The sequence below is a fragment of the Protopterus annectens genome, chromosome 11.part0 (genome assembly GCF_019279795.1).
Source record: "Protopterus annectens isolate FY-2018-M chromosome 11.part0, PAN1.0, whole genome shotgun sequence".
NCBI classification, from domain to species: Eukaryota; Metazoa; Chordata; order Ceratodontiformes; family Protopteridae; genus Protopterus; species Protopterus annectens.
In genome coordinates, this window is record NC_056745.1 from 327,996,328 (window position 1) to 328,015,233 (window position 18,906).

At 39.1% G+C, this 18,906-nt stretch overlaps 1 protein-coding gene across 1 annotated transcript in view; it reads left to right on the forward strand.

The window, feature by feature from the left end:
• Positions 1 to 18,906, forward strand: part of APPL2 (adaptor protein, phosphotyrosine interacting with PH domain and leucine zipper 2) — a 1,154,621-nt gene that overhangs the window by 273,346 nt on the left and 862,369 nt on the right. Inside the window, exon 2 of the mRNA XM_044087826.1 lies at positions 11,225 to 11,323. Coding sequence (XP_043943761.1) covers positions 11,225 to 11,323 — 99 coding nt within the window. The remainder of the gene's footprint in view (positions 1 to 11,224; positions 11,324 to 18,906) is intronic.

Sequence of the window (18,906 nt, forward strand, 5' to 3'; positions counted from 1 at the left end):
TCTACCTCCAGCTCTAGTTAAGCCTGACAGGTACTACAGGGTTCCTGACTCTCACCAATTTCTATACAAAAGCCATGCTGCTGACCCAGAAACCATCTCACAGGGCCCCAAGGGAGTTAAGGCCTCCATTGCTAAAAATCCATTACCTTCCAAGAGAGATTCCAGATCCTTAGAAAGGTGGGGGAAAAAGGTATATACCTCGGCTACCTTAACCATGAGGGCCTTAAACTGTCAGAACCATATGCTAAAATACCAACAGTTTTTGTTATCACAATTGAAAAGTAAAATATCACAACCTGAACAACCAGACTTAAAGGAGTTGCAGGATTTGATGCATAGTGCAGAACAAGTGGGCAAGCATACCTTACAATGTGGTTTTGATGCTCTAGAGGCCTCATGCAGAGCTGCTGTTACAGGATCAGTCATACGTAAGCATGCCTGGCTCAAGGAACAAGCCTTGCCTGATCATGTCAAAGCTAAATTACTAGACGCCCCTCTTCAAAAGGATGTACTATTTGGTGCTAATGCCGAGGAGGTATTAAGGAAAATGGAGGAAAAGGCTAAATCAATGCAAACTGTGAAAGATTTTCTACAGGTACAACCCCCACGTTTTAGTAGAAATTTGCCTTCCAAAAACTGGTCCTTTCCTGCCATGGACAGTCCCCAAAGAGGCAGATACAGGCGCCCGAGGGGCAGAGGACAATCCTAAGGATCGTTTAGAGGCAGACAATGGCAAGCACCTTCACAAAGAGGTGGTGAGGATAACTCGCAATCTTTCAGAAAGCAAACCCAATGACTTTCCCCTTTGCATGCCAACCAAGTCTCAGATGGCAACACCCTTAGGAGGAAAGCTGGCATTATTTTCAAAAAATTGGCATATTGTCACAAAGGACAAATGAATCCTGGACATTATAAACAGAGGCTACAAATTCCATTTTCACACCCTTCCAAAAATGAAAGGCATGCCAAACCTGCCACACAATCAAAGGGCAGAGGCATAAAGGCAAATTACAGATCTCATAAACATGAAAGCTATTCAAGAGGTACCTACGCACGAACAAGGTCAAGGTTTTTATTCCAGGCTATTTCTGGTACCAAGGAAGGGAAAAGACTGGAGACCTATTTTGGACCTATCCATCCTAAACACATTTCTACTCGTACCAAAATTCAAGATGCTCACTCTACAGCAACTTCTTCCCATGCTGGGCAAGGGGTCTTGGCTGGTAACTTTGGACCTCAAGGAGGCATACCTGCATGTCCCAATCAGACAAAATTGCAGAAGATACCTCAGATTTCTTGCAGGTTCAACTCATCAATTCTCTGCATTGCCCTTTGGCTTATCTACTGCGCCCAGAGTATTCACGAAATGCCTGGCATCAGTAATTGCCTACTGCAGACTTCAAGGGATACAAATATACCCCTATTTGGACGACTGCCTGATCCAAGCGGACAGCAAGCACATTCTTCTGAAACATCTGGCTTATGTAATAATGTTGTTGAACTCTCTGGGATACACAGTCAACAAAAAGAAATCAAGGCTAATACCCTCTCGGAAGATAATTTTCCTGGGTGCCAATTTGGACACAAACACCCAGATGGCCTACCTCACGCCAGAGAAGCAAGGGCAACTAACTCAATACTTCAGAACACTAGCAAATTGCACCAGGCTGACTGCAAGGAAAATCCTGCAGGCTCTGGGATTCATGGCATCTTGCATCTTACTAATCCCATGTGCAAAGCTGCATATGAGGAAACTACAATGGTACCTGAAAAACATATGGTCTCAACACAGCCACAGTTTGGAAACAATAATACCACTAATTCCATGTCTGCAAAAGGAATTTCTGTGGTGGGCTCAAGCATGTCAAACAAACACAGGTCTTCCATTCAGCAAGCCTCAAGCAAATCATGTCATCATAACAGACGCCTCGGACTATGCCTGGGGGGCGCACATGACAGATGGGTGCATTCAGGGCAAATGGTCCCAAAAAGAAAAGCACCTTCACATCAATCAAAAAGAAATGTTAGCAGTAATAAATGCTATTATAGCTTTTAAGGATCTTCTACAACCAGGTCAACTATTGATAAGAACGGACAACACCACAGTTATGTGGTACATAAACAAACAGGGAGGAACACATTCTTACCCCCTATGCAGACTCGCCATGTCACTTTGGAACATGGCCATGGACTTACGGAACTACAAGCACAGTACTTGCCAGGCAAGGAAAACACGCTGGCAGACAACCTAAGCAGGAATATAACAGATCCACACGAATGGAAATTGCATCCAAAAGTTTTTACAGAAATAATTCAAGAATGGGGAAGGCCAGACATAGATCTCTTTGACTCCCACAAAAATCATCAATTGACAAAATTCTGCTCAAGGATCTTCCATCCAAAGGCCTGGAGAGTGGACGCTCTCTCTTTCAGTTGGACATCAATGACAGTTTATGCCTTCCCACCTCTTCCTCTGATGCCCAAAGTTCTATTGAAAACCAGAGCAGACAGATCAAAGATGATTCTCATTGCTCCAGACTGGCCAAGATAACACTGGTACCCACTCCTGAGGAGCCTGACACATTCGCCACCATGGACCCTGCCTCTAATGCCTCTTCTTCTGACTCAGCACAGCTTCAAATCTCTTCACAGCCAGCTAAAAACGCTCAATCTAGCCGCCTGGAAGATTCCTTAGCATCACAACAGGCCATACTCTCCAAGGAGGTGCAGGATGTCATTTTGGAGGCCAGAAGGCCATCAACTAGAAAAGCTTACTCCACAAAATGGAAACGTTTTTGTGTCTGGAATGAGAAAAAGGGTCAGGATCCTGGAAAACTGAATTTACCTCAAATACTACAATATTTGGCTGAACTGCTAAGCAGTGGACTTTCCTTCTCCTCCATCAAAATCCATGCCTCAGCCATTTCTGCAGAATACAACACTGATCCACCTTTATTCTCTCACCCTCTCTTAAGACAGTTCCTCAGAGGGGCTAAGAATTTAAGACCTCCAAGGAAACAACCAATACCGGCTTGGGATCTTAATTTCATTCTGGAAAAACTGACCTTGCCTCCCTTTGAGCCAGCTGCCTCATCAGATTTGCAATATTTGTCCTGGAAAACAGCTTTCCTTCTGGCTATCACCTCAGCTCATAGAGTTTCAGAACTACAGGCTCTCATGGCTATCCAGCCTTTTATCATCTTCCATCAGGACAGAGTTTCCTTACGAACCAACCCGTCCTTTTTGCCTAAAGTAGTATCCAGGGTAGCTTTAAATCAGGCCATACATTTACCTACCTTTTATCCTAATCCTCAAAACAAAGGGGAGAGATTACTACATTCCTTGGACATCCACAGACAACTGCGTTATTATTTGGACAGAACAAAGCCTTTCAGAAAATCAGCTCTTTGTGGCCTATGCGGTAGGAGCTCAAGGAAAGCCAATTTCCAAACAGACAATCTCAAAATGGATAGCCCACTGCAAACGCTTTTGCTATTCCTTTCATGGCAAAACTGTACCTATAGGCATTAGAACTCATTCCACCAGGGCCACAGCCACCTCTGCAGACTTCCTCAGAGGAGTTCCTACCAAGGATATTTTGGAAGCAGCCACTTGGAGTTCTGTGCATACCTTCTCCAAGCACTACAACCTACCATTATACTCTAAATCTAGAGCAGGCTTTGCCACTGCAGTCTTGCAGGGCATTTTGGATCCTCCTAGTTCCACCTAGTGCCTACCACCCCTTTCTTAGCTTTGGGATTCTACCCATCTGTTATGACTGCAGCTGTATGCACGATGAACATAGTACAGTTTTGTACTTACCATAAATGTAGATGTTCGAGTGCTAATACAGCTGCAGTCCAGGTTTCCCTCCCTCCTTCCCCTCTTGGGACAGGCCTATAGGCTAACACATCCTCATACAACCTGATTGGGGTATTCATTTATGATGTATTTGCTTGCAACTACTGTATTTTGATTACATTATACTGCATTATTACACAAATTTATGTATTGTCTTCCTTTTGGGGGCACCTGACATCTGGGGCAAGAAAAACTGAAGAAAATGGCGTTGGCTGGTTCCTTTATACCCCTGTCACACTGACGTCAGGGAAGAAGCAACGACAACCGACGCCGGACCTTGACTTTGGAATTCGGCCGACCGAGGACCCGCCTGACGGCAGGAGAACCCATCTGTTATGACTGCAGCTGTATTAGCACTCTAACATCTACATTTATGGTAGGTACAAAACTGTACTTTTAGGTTATCTAACCAAGGAGGATGTTAATAAAAAGTTTAATATAGATAAATGTAATATGGCCACTTTTTACTGTCTACCGAAACTACATAAAAGCATGGTGGATCCTCCTGGCAGGCCCATAGTGGCGGCAACCAGTTATTGTTTACATAATATCAGCATAGTTGTTGTTGTTTTACATGAATATTTACTTCCCTATGTACATCGACTACATTCCTACATTGAGGGCACTTTTAATTTTCTTAACAAGATTATGGTAATTAGTTGGAATTCTAAGTGTTACTGGGTGACTTTGGATGTCACTAGTTTATACGTGAATGGTATTATAGCTTTGCAGTCTATTCTGGATGACTGCCCCTTGTCAAACTACATTATTGAGTGGGTGGAATTTAGCTTAAAAAATAATTATTTTTCTTTCAGTGAACATATATTCCATCAGCTACAAGGTACAGCTATGGGGGCACCTTTTGCCCCCACTTATGCCAACTTGTTTGTGGCTTTATCTGAAAGAAAATATATTTATCAACATGAATTCTTTAAAAAATGTATGTAGTTAAATATTATAGATACATTGATGAGCTCATCTTTGTATGTCAGGATGGCATGGAAAAAGTTCAGGATTTTGTGAGAGATTTGCAATGTTATGAATATAGTTTATCTTTTGATGGTCTAAAGAGGTAGATTTTTTGTATGTACACTTAGTAGGTACAGAAACTAATGAAATTTCTACTTATGTATTTAGAAAGTTTCAGGATGGGGGGCAATTTCTACATGGTTCTAGTTTCCATCCTATGCATTTAATTAATTCTTTACCATATGGGGAACTTTTACGATTACATATAATTTGTAACAATAAAAAAGATGTCTCCAAGGCACTTTTATCTACCTCTAACATGTTTTTAAGTAGAGGATGTTCATTGCTTAATATTTTTGAGGCCTTGGATAAAATGTATGAGTATTACTATTTCACTAATAATCATAATCATGTGAGAAACACATATGGACATGGGAATATACACTCACAAGATAATGTATATATGGTAATGACATATAATGTTCTTAGTGAACAGATACACAACAGATCAAGCATTACTGGAAGATTTTGGCAAGGGAGAAAAAAAACTAAGAAAATTATTTAACCACCGTCCTGTTTTCTTATTTAGGAAAGGGGCTAGTTTGTCAGATAAATTGGTAAAATCTTATTTCATAGGCCCCTGTAGAGGGTGTTGTAATAAATCCTTTGTTAAAGGGAACTTTCCCATGTGGAAAATGTAATATTTGTGAGTTGATTGTTCAAACTTTTGATAAAATTGGAATTCATTTTTGTGCATTAAGGAATTTTTCATGTGTTACTGAAGGAATTATATATGCTGTCCGTTGTCCATGTAGGATTGTATGTATAGGTGAGGCTAAGAGAATGTTTAAATGCCATCTGCAAGAACATGTTAGAGACATTAAAAAATGTAAAATGTAAAGTTCTATCGCTGTCCATTTCAGTGAGTCACAACAGTGACTATAAATTATTACAGGCTACTGTTTTAGAAAAAATATTTGTAAAATTAGGAGATGAAAGGCTAAAAGATCAGTTGTTGTTTAAAGAATCTTTATATTAAAATATAATACTGTGGTTCTACAGGGTCTTAATTGTGAGATCAACTGGAAGTATTTTATTCAATTGTGTAATTGTATGTAATTGATTTTTTAATTGACTTATGAATTGTCTTTGGTGGGTTTTTAAGGGGAATGTTTTGTGTACGTCTTGAAGACTATTTGGTCGAGGCGCTGAAGTCTAGAAATAAATTGGATTCTGTTTGCAGTTTCTGTGTCGTTTTGGAGATCGTTTTTTGCTGCTTTCTTGTGTGGCTTTTTCAAAAACGTCAGAGTAAGCCTGTTTTATATCGTTTGGTATAACCAAGTTTGTGGAAGAGAAAAAAATACTCTAAACCCTGTTTACCTTTTTATTAAGTTATGTCTTTCTCATTACCTGAACATGAAGGGAGCATGTTTGCAGGCTCCCTTCATGTCCAGGTAATGAATGAATCCTGTTTGCAGATTCGCATTCATAAGACTTGTAGGCAGTTTTTATTGTTTAGGGTGAGGAAATTCCACTGCCAGCTTCCAGTTGTCATTTGACCTTTGTGCTGCACCCAGAGTATTCACCAAGTGCTTGGTTTCAGCGGTAGTACACCTGATAAGAATGTTGGGCATTTACCATTATTTGGACAACTATTTCATTGAAACATCCTCAGTGATAGAACTTTGACAGGCTGTTCATCAAACAGTGGAGTGAGTTTGCAGCCAAAGGATCTTCGTGAATGCCCACAAACCCACGCTAAACCCTTCTCATGAGAAAAGGTTCTTAGTTGCTGTCCTGGATATAAAAAAAAAAAATGCAGAGTATACTTCTCCCAGAAGAGCAGTACAGCTCAAGAAGGCCATTGTTCTTCAGAACTAACTCAGTACTATCTCAAAGCAGGAGCATTACTTAAACCTCCAGGCAATGTTTATCCTCTAGCTTAATGACCCAAATGTCAAGCTGCACATGTTACACAGTAGTACCTGGAAAAAAAAAAACCTTTGGAGTCGGAGAATCCAGTTCTTGAAAATGTTACTTCCTTTGATTCCTGCAGTCATCAAGTTATCAGAGAGTTTCAGTGGTGATACAGTCAGGGCTTGTTAATTCATAGCCCCCCCCTCCACCTAGCCACAGAGTGCAAGAATTCTAAAAAAAAAAAAAAAAAAAACTAACAACAATAGAGAGAGACAAGGGCTCAAAATCAGGGGCAGATTTTAAACAGTGCTCTTTTAAACTTGAAAAGTTGCTGGAATAACAGGTTTTACATTTGTATACACTTTTTGAAGGATATGAAGTCTGAAACTCAAATGTCTATCATTATTTAGTGACTTCAATCCTGAATGTTTTGCCAAAAAGCCTCAAATGTTATGAGGGACAGACTGTAAATATGAGGCATAAATCTGAGCATTCTGCAAAATTCTGGACAGTTAAGAGGTACACTACAGACAGACAATCAGACAGACTAGAAGATAGCAACAGATACATTAAACTATGGTTGGGCAGCCCATTATTGATACCTCAGAGTTCAAGGCCAGGGGTCCAGAGAGAGAAGAAGCTAAATCAAACCAATCCCAGTAAATAATGGGTATCAATGTAGTGTCTAAGCTTTCCAGTCAAATAGATGCCAGAGCTGGTACAGATACTAACACTACAGTGATGTGGCACGTAAACAAACAGGGAAGGACTCACTACTGCCGTCTGTGAAGGTAATGAAGTAGGCCTTGGAACAGGCAGCAAAATTTATATTCCCTTAGCAGGAATGTTCTGGCAGTGCATGAGTGGATGATGGTTTGAGAGACCTTCTCAGGTATTGTATTAAAGAAGTATCATTTTGCATCCACAGTGAATCCACTGTTCCACCCGCTTCTGCATTAGAGTACTTTATAAGAGGACATTAACAATGGTTGCCTTCATAATCAAATGGAATGAGGGAGTCCTGTATGCTTTGCCACTAGCACTTTTCATTTCAAGCAGGCTTCAGAAGAGCCGCAGTCATTGTCATGGTTCCCGTCTGACCAAGACAGTTCTTGTTCATCCATTTGGTTCAGATGGCATTAGAAGAACCACTGTCTCTTCCATTTCAGACCAAGTTACTAACTTAACAAAAGAAAAATCATCACACCCAAATTCAAATTCCTCAGTACTGAAAAATTTCAGGCTAATCTTTCATGACCATTTATTTTCAGCAGATATTTGGCTTTTCTTAAGGAGGCAGTGTCCCAACATAAGGCAGCCTTATTTGAGCAAGTTAACTTGATTTTTATATTGTTGTTGTGAGGGGCAGGTGTCAGTCTGTCATCTTATTTTCTTCCTCAAGCCTTACAGTACATTGTAAAATTATTTCAGCAGTGTTTGTTTGGCCCACTCTTGCATTAAGGTACACCTGTCAACCATCTGTACCTCCTTGGAACTATCAAATCCATTAAAGTAGTTAAGCACTTCTTGAAAGGGATCCATCATCTCTGCCCAACTGGACACCCATTTCCTTGGCATGAGACATGAATTTTGACACAGAGAAATTAACCCGGTCTTCATTTGAACTTCTTAGCACACCTGGCCATGGGTATTTCTATTGAATCTTCTTCTTCCTGGTTCCATTTGCCTAATCATGAAGGATTTCTGAGCTACATCCATGGATGTCAGGAATCCACCATTTGCCACAAGAACAGGAAGTCCTTAAAGACCAACTGTTTTTCATGCCTGAGGTAGTTTCTTTACTGTCCCTCAAGCAATCCTTCCTATTACCTGCCTTCTTTTCAAAAGCTAAGAACAAGGCAGATAGACTCTTAAATAACCACGGAGGTATACTGATCGCCTGTAAAAAAAAACAAAGGCCTGATGAACAGAGATCTATATTCAACAACCTTTAGTGACAATCAGGATATTACACAAAATGAACTAGTGATCTGATAAGAAGACGTTCATCTTCTGTAACCTTTAGGACTAACTTGGCAGATTAAACAAACCACTTTTTCTTCATGATAGACAAGCAGGGTTGACTAGTGACTAACCACTTTCCAATTAGTGAACTGCATTACCTTTTACTGTGACAAGTATTACAAAATGCTGAATGGATAAAAGATTCAGACCCACTTGACTAGATAAGCTACCACCACTTACTCCTTCGGGAATGTTTTTGCCCAGGTTAACCGCGTGTCTGCTGTCTGGACATGCAGTCATATTTTCTCCAAACACTACACTATAGGAGTAGGGCAGGATTAGCCACTCCAGTTTTACACGGCAAGCTGAAGGTCACTTATCCTTGTTTGGTATCAGGTAGTACTTGCTTGAGACTCACTCAGTTTATCGTGTTGTACATTGCTCATTGCTTCGTATTCTCAGTGTAACTGGTAGGACATTGCTTGTACTCTCTTATTCATCTGATCAAGTAGTACATTGCTTAGTGTTCTCTCGTTTATTTTATCAAGTTGTACACTGCTTAGTGTTGCTTGGTATTCTTTTTACTAGGTTTATAAGTTTGCTGTAGAGTGATCCTTATGGTGAACATAGTACAGTGATGTGAGGGTACTTACAGTACTTGAATAGTTTGTTGGAGGGGTTTCAGCCTTCCTAACCCCTGCTTACTTCATAATGTATGACTCTGCTAAGTAAGCATGTGCATAGTTTGCATTAGGCCGTAGAAAATGGTGCCTAGTTAAAATATGTATTGTATTTGATTACATACTAGGAAGTAGATGTGTGTATTTAGTGTTTTTTTTTTACATTCAAAAGGTATTTGTGAGGAATCTCTTTGGAGACATTTCTATTTTATTAGTAAGTCCTGGCTAGTCAAGACCCCTTACAGTATAGTGCTGGCTAAGTTATTTTCTCACTTTGCTTAGATACAGAGCAGCCTTACTCAGACCTCCAAGAAACTCCACAGGAATTTTTATTAGTAACATACTGTGATTGGGTAAATATTAACACTAAAAAGAACAGAAGATAATGTGGTTATGCTGTCTTTACAATGAGATTCACTATAAACAGCCTGTGGTTGAAAGCTAACCATGTGTCCCCAGAAACATCCAACTGTTTTGACTGATGCCCACCTACAGCTTGATCCTATTCATTTATGAATACTTTGCAGCAGTGTTCTGTGTTTTTTCAAACATGTGGTTACAGTAAGAAACTTCACAGAACTACATTCTGGACTGAACCCAGTTAGAAAAAGCTATTTCATACAATTGTAATGGATGCTGTAGTTAACCTTCTAACATCCACAGCACCCTGTGTGTTGACAGCTACAGATGGCTGTCATTGCAGCTGGTGTGAAACACAGATACAGTGCTCAGTAGTCCAGACAAAAAGAGGAGAGGATTGCAGTTGGGTCAGAATGCAGGGGGAAGATTTCTGAGATGAGGGGGATAGCTCAGGTCTGCATCATGCTCCAAAAGTCTCTTCCTATCCTGGTGTGCCTCTGCATGTTTTTGTCCTCTTTATCCCCACTGTCTTCTGACCATCAAACCGTCTGTCATCAGTTGTCTCATTCATTCCCCATCACCATAGTGAGATCTGACTGAGAGGGTCATTATTTGAGCAGCTTTCCTGGTGCTTTGGATGTATTGCATGCTGCCTTATCCCTTGCACACTCCCAACAAGGCACAGAGAAGGGGACTTATAATGGACTGCAGCAAAGGGCATCTTCTCACTTCTGCAGAGAGCATTTCCTCTCAGGTGGGCCTGCCCCTGCCCTTGAGGAAGGGTGGTGGTTCTCCTTGTCTGCCCAACATGCGCCGAAGTGCACAAGTGCCATCCCACCCCCTGAGGGAGGCGAGGGGAGGCCACAACCTTTTGCTACTTCATCTCCCTGCATAGCTTCTGAGATGCTGGGCTCACTAATCTTACCCCAGTCACCTGGGTCACAGTCTGCGCTTCATCCTTTCACACTGTGTAGCAAGGCTATTGTGCCTTTGCAATTTTAGTGTTATTCATCCTCTTGACTTAGGCACATCAAGATAAGTACGTGTGTGCAGTATATGTTTAATAGTTTTTTTTAACAAAATTTATTATCATCATCATAATAATCCAAAATGTTGTATTGTTTTCAGGGTTCTGCTGGGAGATAGCATTGGTGTTGGACATCCAGTTACATAGTTTCTTCTGCGCAATGTTACTTCTCTCAAGTAACTCAGCCATTCTATGGTTCATATTGTATGTATCATTGAAGACATGAGGGTATAAGACTGCCACTGATTCGGCACTGTATGACTGTCTTTCATTTCCTCTTTACTGTTTGACTCTGTGCTTATCAGTTTCACTTCACTGCAAGTGAATATTTGTTTGAATTGTATTTGTGTTTTATGATAACGTGTCTGCAAAAGATGTACTATTAAACTGAGTGCTTTCCTCTGTACATACACTATTTAATTTACTGTTTGCGGTGTCATTTCAGACTCGATCCCTGCTTAGTGTGTTTGAAGAAGATGCTGGAACGCTCACAGAATATACAAACCAGTTACTCCAAGCAATGCAGAGGGTTTATGGTGCTCAGGTAAGAGAACATTTATTTCTTTACTAGCATATTATGTGAGGTCTCAGGACTTCGCAAACATCATAATTATTTATAATAAAATTACATGAAAAAAAACAAGTATCTTTGCTGTATTCCTTCCCAGAAGTCTTATAAATAGCTACATTCATTACATATAAGTCCAGTTTTGTTAGTCTCAGACATTTAATGCATTTTTTAATGTTTGTGATCTGGTACTGCACTATGACATGTTAATGTTAGCTTTCATTCTGTCCGAGGAAAGGCTACTGTAAATATAATTACTTTTTTAGTTTTTTTAATGGATGTTCATTTTTATTGCCTTTCCCTCAGTGGATATATTCTGCCGATCTCCAGTGGTGACATTTTATGATGTACCCCTGAATGTGTAACATTTGCTGTCATCATATGTAAATATTTCTTAATGTTCTGCAGGTGATTATTAAAATGTAGTGTTTATATATTAGTCTATTTTCAGCAGAGGCACAGGGAGAAACACTCCAGACGCATGTGTTTGGAATGTAGGAGGAAACCATATAACCCAGAAGAACCCACGCAAATGCAGGGAGGACATGCAGACTCCACACAGAAGGCACTCCAGTTGGGAATCAAACCAGAGAACCTCTTGCTGTGAGGTGACATTAACTACTCCACCACTAGATATAGATATATACTACAGGAACTAAAGATGTATGCATTTTCGTAGTAGACAGACTGGTCCTCATCAGTCTCTCTCTCTATTTTTTTTTTTTTTTTAAGCAAAGACCTGGGCCACATGCAGTATGGGCCACAGGAGTAGCTAGTTAATCAGCTGATTTTGTAGTATACAGGTAGAAACTGTAATGAACTTACATGGATAAAGCTGGAGCCAGCAGAGTCTATATAAAGAGAATAATCAAAGATCAGGATCAAACTCTGACCTTAGCACTGGAAGAGAGCAACACAAATTACTGCAACATAGTGCACTTTCTTTTTCCCTTCTTGTAGTTTTCTTTTCTTTTTGAATCTCTGTGTGATGGTCTTGTCTTTAAGTTGAGAATACATTTGTATGAAGTCATTGATTTTGTTTTTAGAACCTTGTCAGATTGTGGCTGTCCCATTAATTTTCTACATTTCTACTCCGTGTTCCTAATAAAATAGTAACTAAACTGATTATAGGTATTAGGTTATACTTCAGAAAGCAACTTGGCTGAAACTGCAGTCAGAAATGAAAATAAAGACAGTAAAAAAAAAAAAATTTCCATTTCCTTTCTTCTCATAGATAGACCAACCTTGGAGTTTCAAGGGTTGTAAAGGCTGCATGGTGTTGTGTTGTTAATATTGCCTCTCACAGAAAACCATGCTTTTTGGCCACATGACTCCTTAAAGGCCAAGTTAGACCAAGTCCTATTTTGTTAACCCCTCCAAACTATGAAAAGCTGGCACATTTATAACAAGGCAGGTATGCATAATACCTGAATTGTGTTTGAGTTCTGTCAAGAAGGAGCTAGATTATGCTTTAATGACCTGCTTCCAGATTTTTGCGGAGCTTTTGAGAATTTTGAGAACATTATGTATAAAGCATGTAATGAAGCATGGAATTAAAGGCTCTTGGTTTAAGCCCTTTCAGTACCTGTGGCCAACAGAGAAACTTTTTTTGTGTGTGCTTTAACTCCCTGTGCCTGCTGACCATCAGGACGTCCCCTGTTGACTGACGGCTATTTGTTTCCTAAAGATGAGCAGTTCCCCGCTGGTCCTCTAGAGTGAAAACATCCAGAGTGAGTATCATCCAAGCAGACATCAGGATGACCCGTGCTTTCTCAAGTATCCAGCAGTGAGAGTATATAACCCCTTCCCTTAGATGGTGCTGTGGGCACTCATGTCACTAGTGAGACCACCTGTACCCCTCTATCACTTCACTTATACTGCTCCATGTGGCCAACAGAGGCTACCATCACCAGCTTGGGTGATCACATTTACTTTGTCCTTGCACCAGCCCCTTGTTCTTATGTCATCATTGCTACCCTGCAGCAGTGATTGTGTTGGGAGCGGCAGCTCCTAGGCTGTCCAGGACCCACTTCCCCTCCTCCAGCCTGCTTCAAGCACCTGAGCCACTAATTAAACTCATTTCACCTGGGTCATAGTCAGGGATTTATCCCTGTATGCTACCAGTGCAGCTATAAACAGACTTTGTGCATGCTACTAAGTGCCTCTGTTCCTTATTCCCACAACTGAAAAGAATGGATGCAGGGGACAGGTTTTAACACACTTGTACTGAATGATACCAAAGAAGACATTTGCAGAACCTTAAAGAGACTCAACGAGAAAATGTGAGGAGAAAACTCTGGCAGGGAGGAATCCTGCAGCTGTTGAGCAAAAAGCAGCTCAAGTTTCAACTTTGGTACAGGAGGCAGTGTCCAGTAATTTAGAGAAAAAAATCAATTAAGTGTACTGTGTACGTAAACTAAATAAAACATTGAAGGAATATATGAACTCAAATAACAAATAATCTATAATATATCAACTCAAATGACAAAAGACTGGAAAAAAGGTTTAACTAGGTATTCAGTTGAATTGATAAATACTGCAAACATCAGAGGTTGAAGTGAAGAAAAGTTGGATGAGTGTGAAGCTTCTCAGGAAGAGCTGTTTCTGAAAATAAAATTTGAAGACAGATCACAAAGAGAAAACCTAAGTTTTTTTTTGCTGCACCTGAGAAACTGGAAAGAACACCTTGTGTTCATTTTATGAAAGCACAAAAAAGCAACTTGACTGATGTTCCAAGGTAGGATTTAATTGCAGTGCCACAAAATGTGAGTACTCCAATCCTGTCCATTAGAAAGCAGCTAATACTTATGTTAGCAAAGATGTCCTATCAGCAGAAGGAGTTGATCCCGACAAAAGCATGACAGGTAGGAAAAGTATTAAAAACTGGAGATGTCAAACACCAGTCAGAAGAGAATCTAGTTCATCTCAGCAATCAGGGAATGTGGAGAGGCAGGTGTGAGGTTTCAGCAGGTGTATCTAGCTTTTTTCATAATGTTTTTCCTGAAAGAGTAAAGACATTTTTAATGCAGAACAAGCTAAGATGAAGTAAAAAAGTTTATCCAGTGAAGAGTGAGCCAGCAATCAGAAGGGGACCCTGTTTCTAATTCTTCTAACAGCAACGCTCAAGGAGAGATTTTGCCAATTAAGCTTTTTCTATTGTTCCAAAGGAAATGTCTGAAAGACAGAAAAAAAGTATAAGAATTAACTAAAACAATCAGGAGCATTTTGGAGAAAAAGTCAACATTAAGCAGGGAATATTATTTATAGGTGGGGAATGGAACCTGATTTGCAATTGTGAGGAGGTATGTGTCAGGGAGCCCTAGAGGGGAAAATATAACAAAAGAGGGTAGAGTTCTGAAAAGATTTATGAAAATATTTGGTGTGGAAGATGTGAAGTCAGCAGTAGAAACTCAGAATTTATACATTTTCCCCAAAGTACAATAACTGGTCTAGACTGGATAGAAATTATATTACACATCAGCCTGTTCATTTAATTGGAACCTTCAACACAAATTCAGTAACTGTCTCAAATCATGCAATTGATAAAAATGAAAATAATTCAGAGTAACAAAGAAAAAAAATGAGACACTGGTGCTTTCCTACTTCCCAGATGAAAAGAGAGGAATTTAAGGAATAGGTAGTTGAAGTTATTTCTCAGCTATAATGGAGGACACAAATTTCTTCAGAATGGATAGCTAGAGAGTGGGATGAATTGAAAATGGAGTTTAAAAATAGGGTGAAAATAAGAGTAACAGATATGTTTAAGAAGTAATCAGTTATTTAGAGACAAAGGTTAACGTATAATAAGAGGAATCTCACAGAACAAGAAGAGGAGCAACTGCAGAGTGGTAAGGGTAAGATAAGGGTGTAAACCAAAAAAAGGTACAAGCCAGATAGCCAGTCCCAGATTGTTTATTCCGCAAATCCACGAACCAACACTGATAAATCACACTGCAAACCAAATTTATCAGTGTTGGTTTGTGGATTTGCGGAATAAACAATCATCTGGGACTGGCTATCTGGCTTGTACCTTTTTATTGTTTATCAGTGCAGTTTCGGGTACTTGTGGCCAACTTGCTTGTTTCATGGTTATTTCGTTTTAAAATAAGGGTGTATTTAGATATGCATGAGTTTAGAAACTTACTGTTAAACAACGATTTTTTATATCAACTCTAGAGCACAAAAACATTTAGCACAACAACTTAGGCAACAGAAAGTAGAAAGACTTGTCATCAAATTTAGAGAACCTAGGACAAGAAAAATAATCAGAAATTCTATGCTGGTGTTAGAGATATTTCAGATATTGTATGAAAATTTGTATAAAGCAAAGTAATGAGGGAACCAAGAAAAAGCACAACTGGAAACATTTTATAGAAGACTTAATTAAGCCAAAGTTAGAAGAAGATGTACTTCAACAAATAACTAAGAAGAAAATGTACTTCAACAAATAACTAAGGAGGAGATAAGACAAAAATGAAGGCATATAATCAGTTTAAAAGCAAGTCTCCAGGGACAGATAGTATTCTTCTGGACATATGGAAGTTTGGACGGAAGACAGCGATAAAGATGTGGAAGTTTTATTTAATAGTATTTTCAAAGGAGAGGAAGCACCAACATCATGGAAGACAGCTGTGGTGGCTGTAGTAGCTAAACAGGGTAACACCCATCAGACCCAGTTCAACTTTAATCCAGAATTATAAACTGTTTTTGTTTATATTAGCTAAAAGAATGGCAAAGGTGTTGCCAAATTTGATAGATCTTGATCAGTGATGTTTTGTGGAAGGGAGGCAAACATTTCAACATTAATAGAACAATGATGCCCAGACAGAAGCAGATTGTAAGACAATACCTATGTTGTTGGTGGTTCTTGATACAGAGAAACCATTAAGTAGAATTTATGAATAGGGTAATGGTAGCATTTGCATTCCCTGATACAATAATATATGAGAGATCAGAGGCAAGAGTTAAGGTAGAAAGGGTTATCTCTCATGAGGTGTGTTTGAACAGAGGAACCAGGCATGTGTGTATATATATATATATATATATATATATATATATATATATATATATATATATATATGTAGGTCTACCTTGAAACATTTAAAACCCATAATATCTAATTTCATAACATTGAGACCAGAATATCTAAAACCTATAACATCGAATTTCATAACATCTAACACTACAAATCACAAGAAAATAACATCCCCTCCACATATAACACCAAACTACCAAACACACTTTTTACTACGTTTCTGCAGGGGGACAAGCCCCCCTGCGCCTCCCACACCCCATGTAAATATAATATACCAACTCCAAGATCGCACTACAGTGGGAAAAAGTTAATTTCCTAACCCTACTGTATCACGTCCCCCTGCAGAAACATAGTAAAAAGTGTGTTTGGTAGTTTGGTGTCTTTATATGTCGTTATATGTGATGGGGATGTTATTTTCATGTGATTTGTACTGTTAGATGTTATGAAATTCAATGTTAAGGGTTTTAGATGTTTTGGATTTTAGATGTTTTGGTTTCAATGTTATGAAATTAGATGTTATGGGTTTTAGATGTTTTGAAGGGGACCCATTTATATATATATATATATATATATATATATATATATATATATATATATATATATATATATATATATATATATATATACACACACACACACACACACACACACACACACACACACACACACACACACACACACACACACACACACACACACTTTCCATCATAAATGTGATAGGGTTTAATGTAAAAAAGAACAGAAAGCGCTTATATAAGAGCAATATGAGTATAAGCCCGATATTCATAGATCAAAAAAATAATAGAGAAGGAGCAACAAGTGAAAGGGGACATTGTCTTGAAATTAAGAGTTTGGTAGAACTGGATATTGAAGGAAATAAAAGGGATGAGACAGGGATGGGAGGTGGTTAGAACAGATTAAAGGAGGTGGGAAAGTGGGCCTAGAAGTAGATTCAGCCAGGCTTAGTGCAGGAGCATAGCCAGGTTTTGGATAAGAATTCCTTATGTGAGTACTTGAAGGAGAATAGGTTAGAGAGTGCCCTGGTGGCTAAAAGTAGGGAATTCCATTGTTTGGCTTTGCAGTAGGAATAAGGACGTTGTCCAGATGATTTATTGGGTTTGTGGATTATGAGTAGTTCTTATCCTCTGATCACAGTGGTCTGTTAGGGAGATAAGAGTGAAGGATAAAGCTAAGAGGAGGGCAAACCTCAGGTTTATAAATTATATTATGGGCAGTGGTAAGTTTTAGGTAAGTAAGATGGTGGAGAAATTCGAGCCATTTGAGAGATACAATGACGGTTATTGTGCTTTGAAGTAGTTGCAGATGTAGTAATTTTATTGTAAAACGTTTTGAGTTTAGTCTTCAGTGAGGACTGTAAATTGTTAAAAATTGGAGCATGGTACAAGAGTGAGGGAAGGAGATATGTGGTGACAAGTGTAATTTTAGTTAAAGAGATTAGGAAGTGTTTATTCTTACAGAGCATACCAAGTTTCTGTTTTGTTTTTTTACATTATTCTGTATGTGAAGTTCAAATTTTAGATTGTCATCTATAGTCACACAAATAGTTTGATATGGTAGACTACTTAAGTTTCTGTGTTGTTCAATGAAAACATTTTGAGGTTGTATTTGTTTAGGGCATTGTTTTTTTGCAATAAAGAGAAGAAGCTTGGTTTTCTTAGGATTAAGCAAAGGTTGGCATTAGGAAGCCATGTCTCAATGGAAGTGAAAGTTTCCTGTGTTATGAGTTAAAGGTGCAAGAGGCTGTTAGAGAAGCAAATGATTGTAGAATTGTCTCCATACTGAATAAGGGAGCCATGGCAGGAGGAGTAACGAAGATTATTGATAAATATATTAAGGAGGAGTGGATCAAGGATAGAGACTTGGGGAATGCCAGAGATGATGGGAAAATAAGGTAAATGAGAACCTTGCCTTTTCACTTATTGTCATTTGAGAGATAGCTAGTGAACCATTGGAGGGTGGGAGGTAATAGTCCAAGGGTAGATAGTTGATGGGAGGAGATCTGAGTGAGAGACAGTGTTGATGGCTTTTGACAGATCAAGAAGCAGTGAAGATACTAACTTGCCAGAGTCCCTAGCTATACTTAGTGTCCTTGAAGGATAGTAATGCACTTTTCGTGCTGTGAGCTGGACAAAAGCCATGCAGAGTAAGGATTATTAGTTGATTCTGAAGGAGATGGTTTAGAAGCTATTTATATATGCATTTGTCTAAAAGTTTTGAGAGGGGACAGGATGGCAGTTGGGTAAAAGTTTGATATATCTGTAAAGTTACCTCCTTTGTGCAAGAGGATGATAAATGATTTTTTCCATAGTAGGAGGACACAAGATTCAAAAATAGATCGGTTTATTAGAATAATGATAGGATAAGCTATGGCCTGAGCAGCGTTTCCAGTAGGAGGAGCAAAGTTTTAGTTTGAGTGTAAGCATTTTTCTAAAGGTATGGGAGGAATGGTAAATGAGAGAGGATTAGTAGAGGTGCTTTGTTTAGGTAGTGATATGGTAGATGC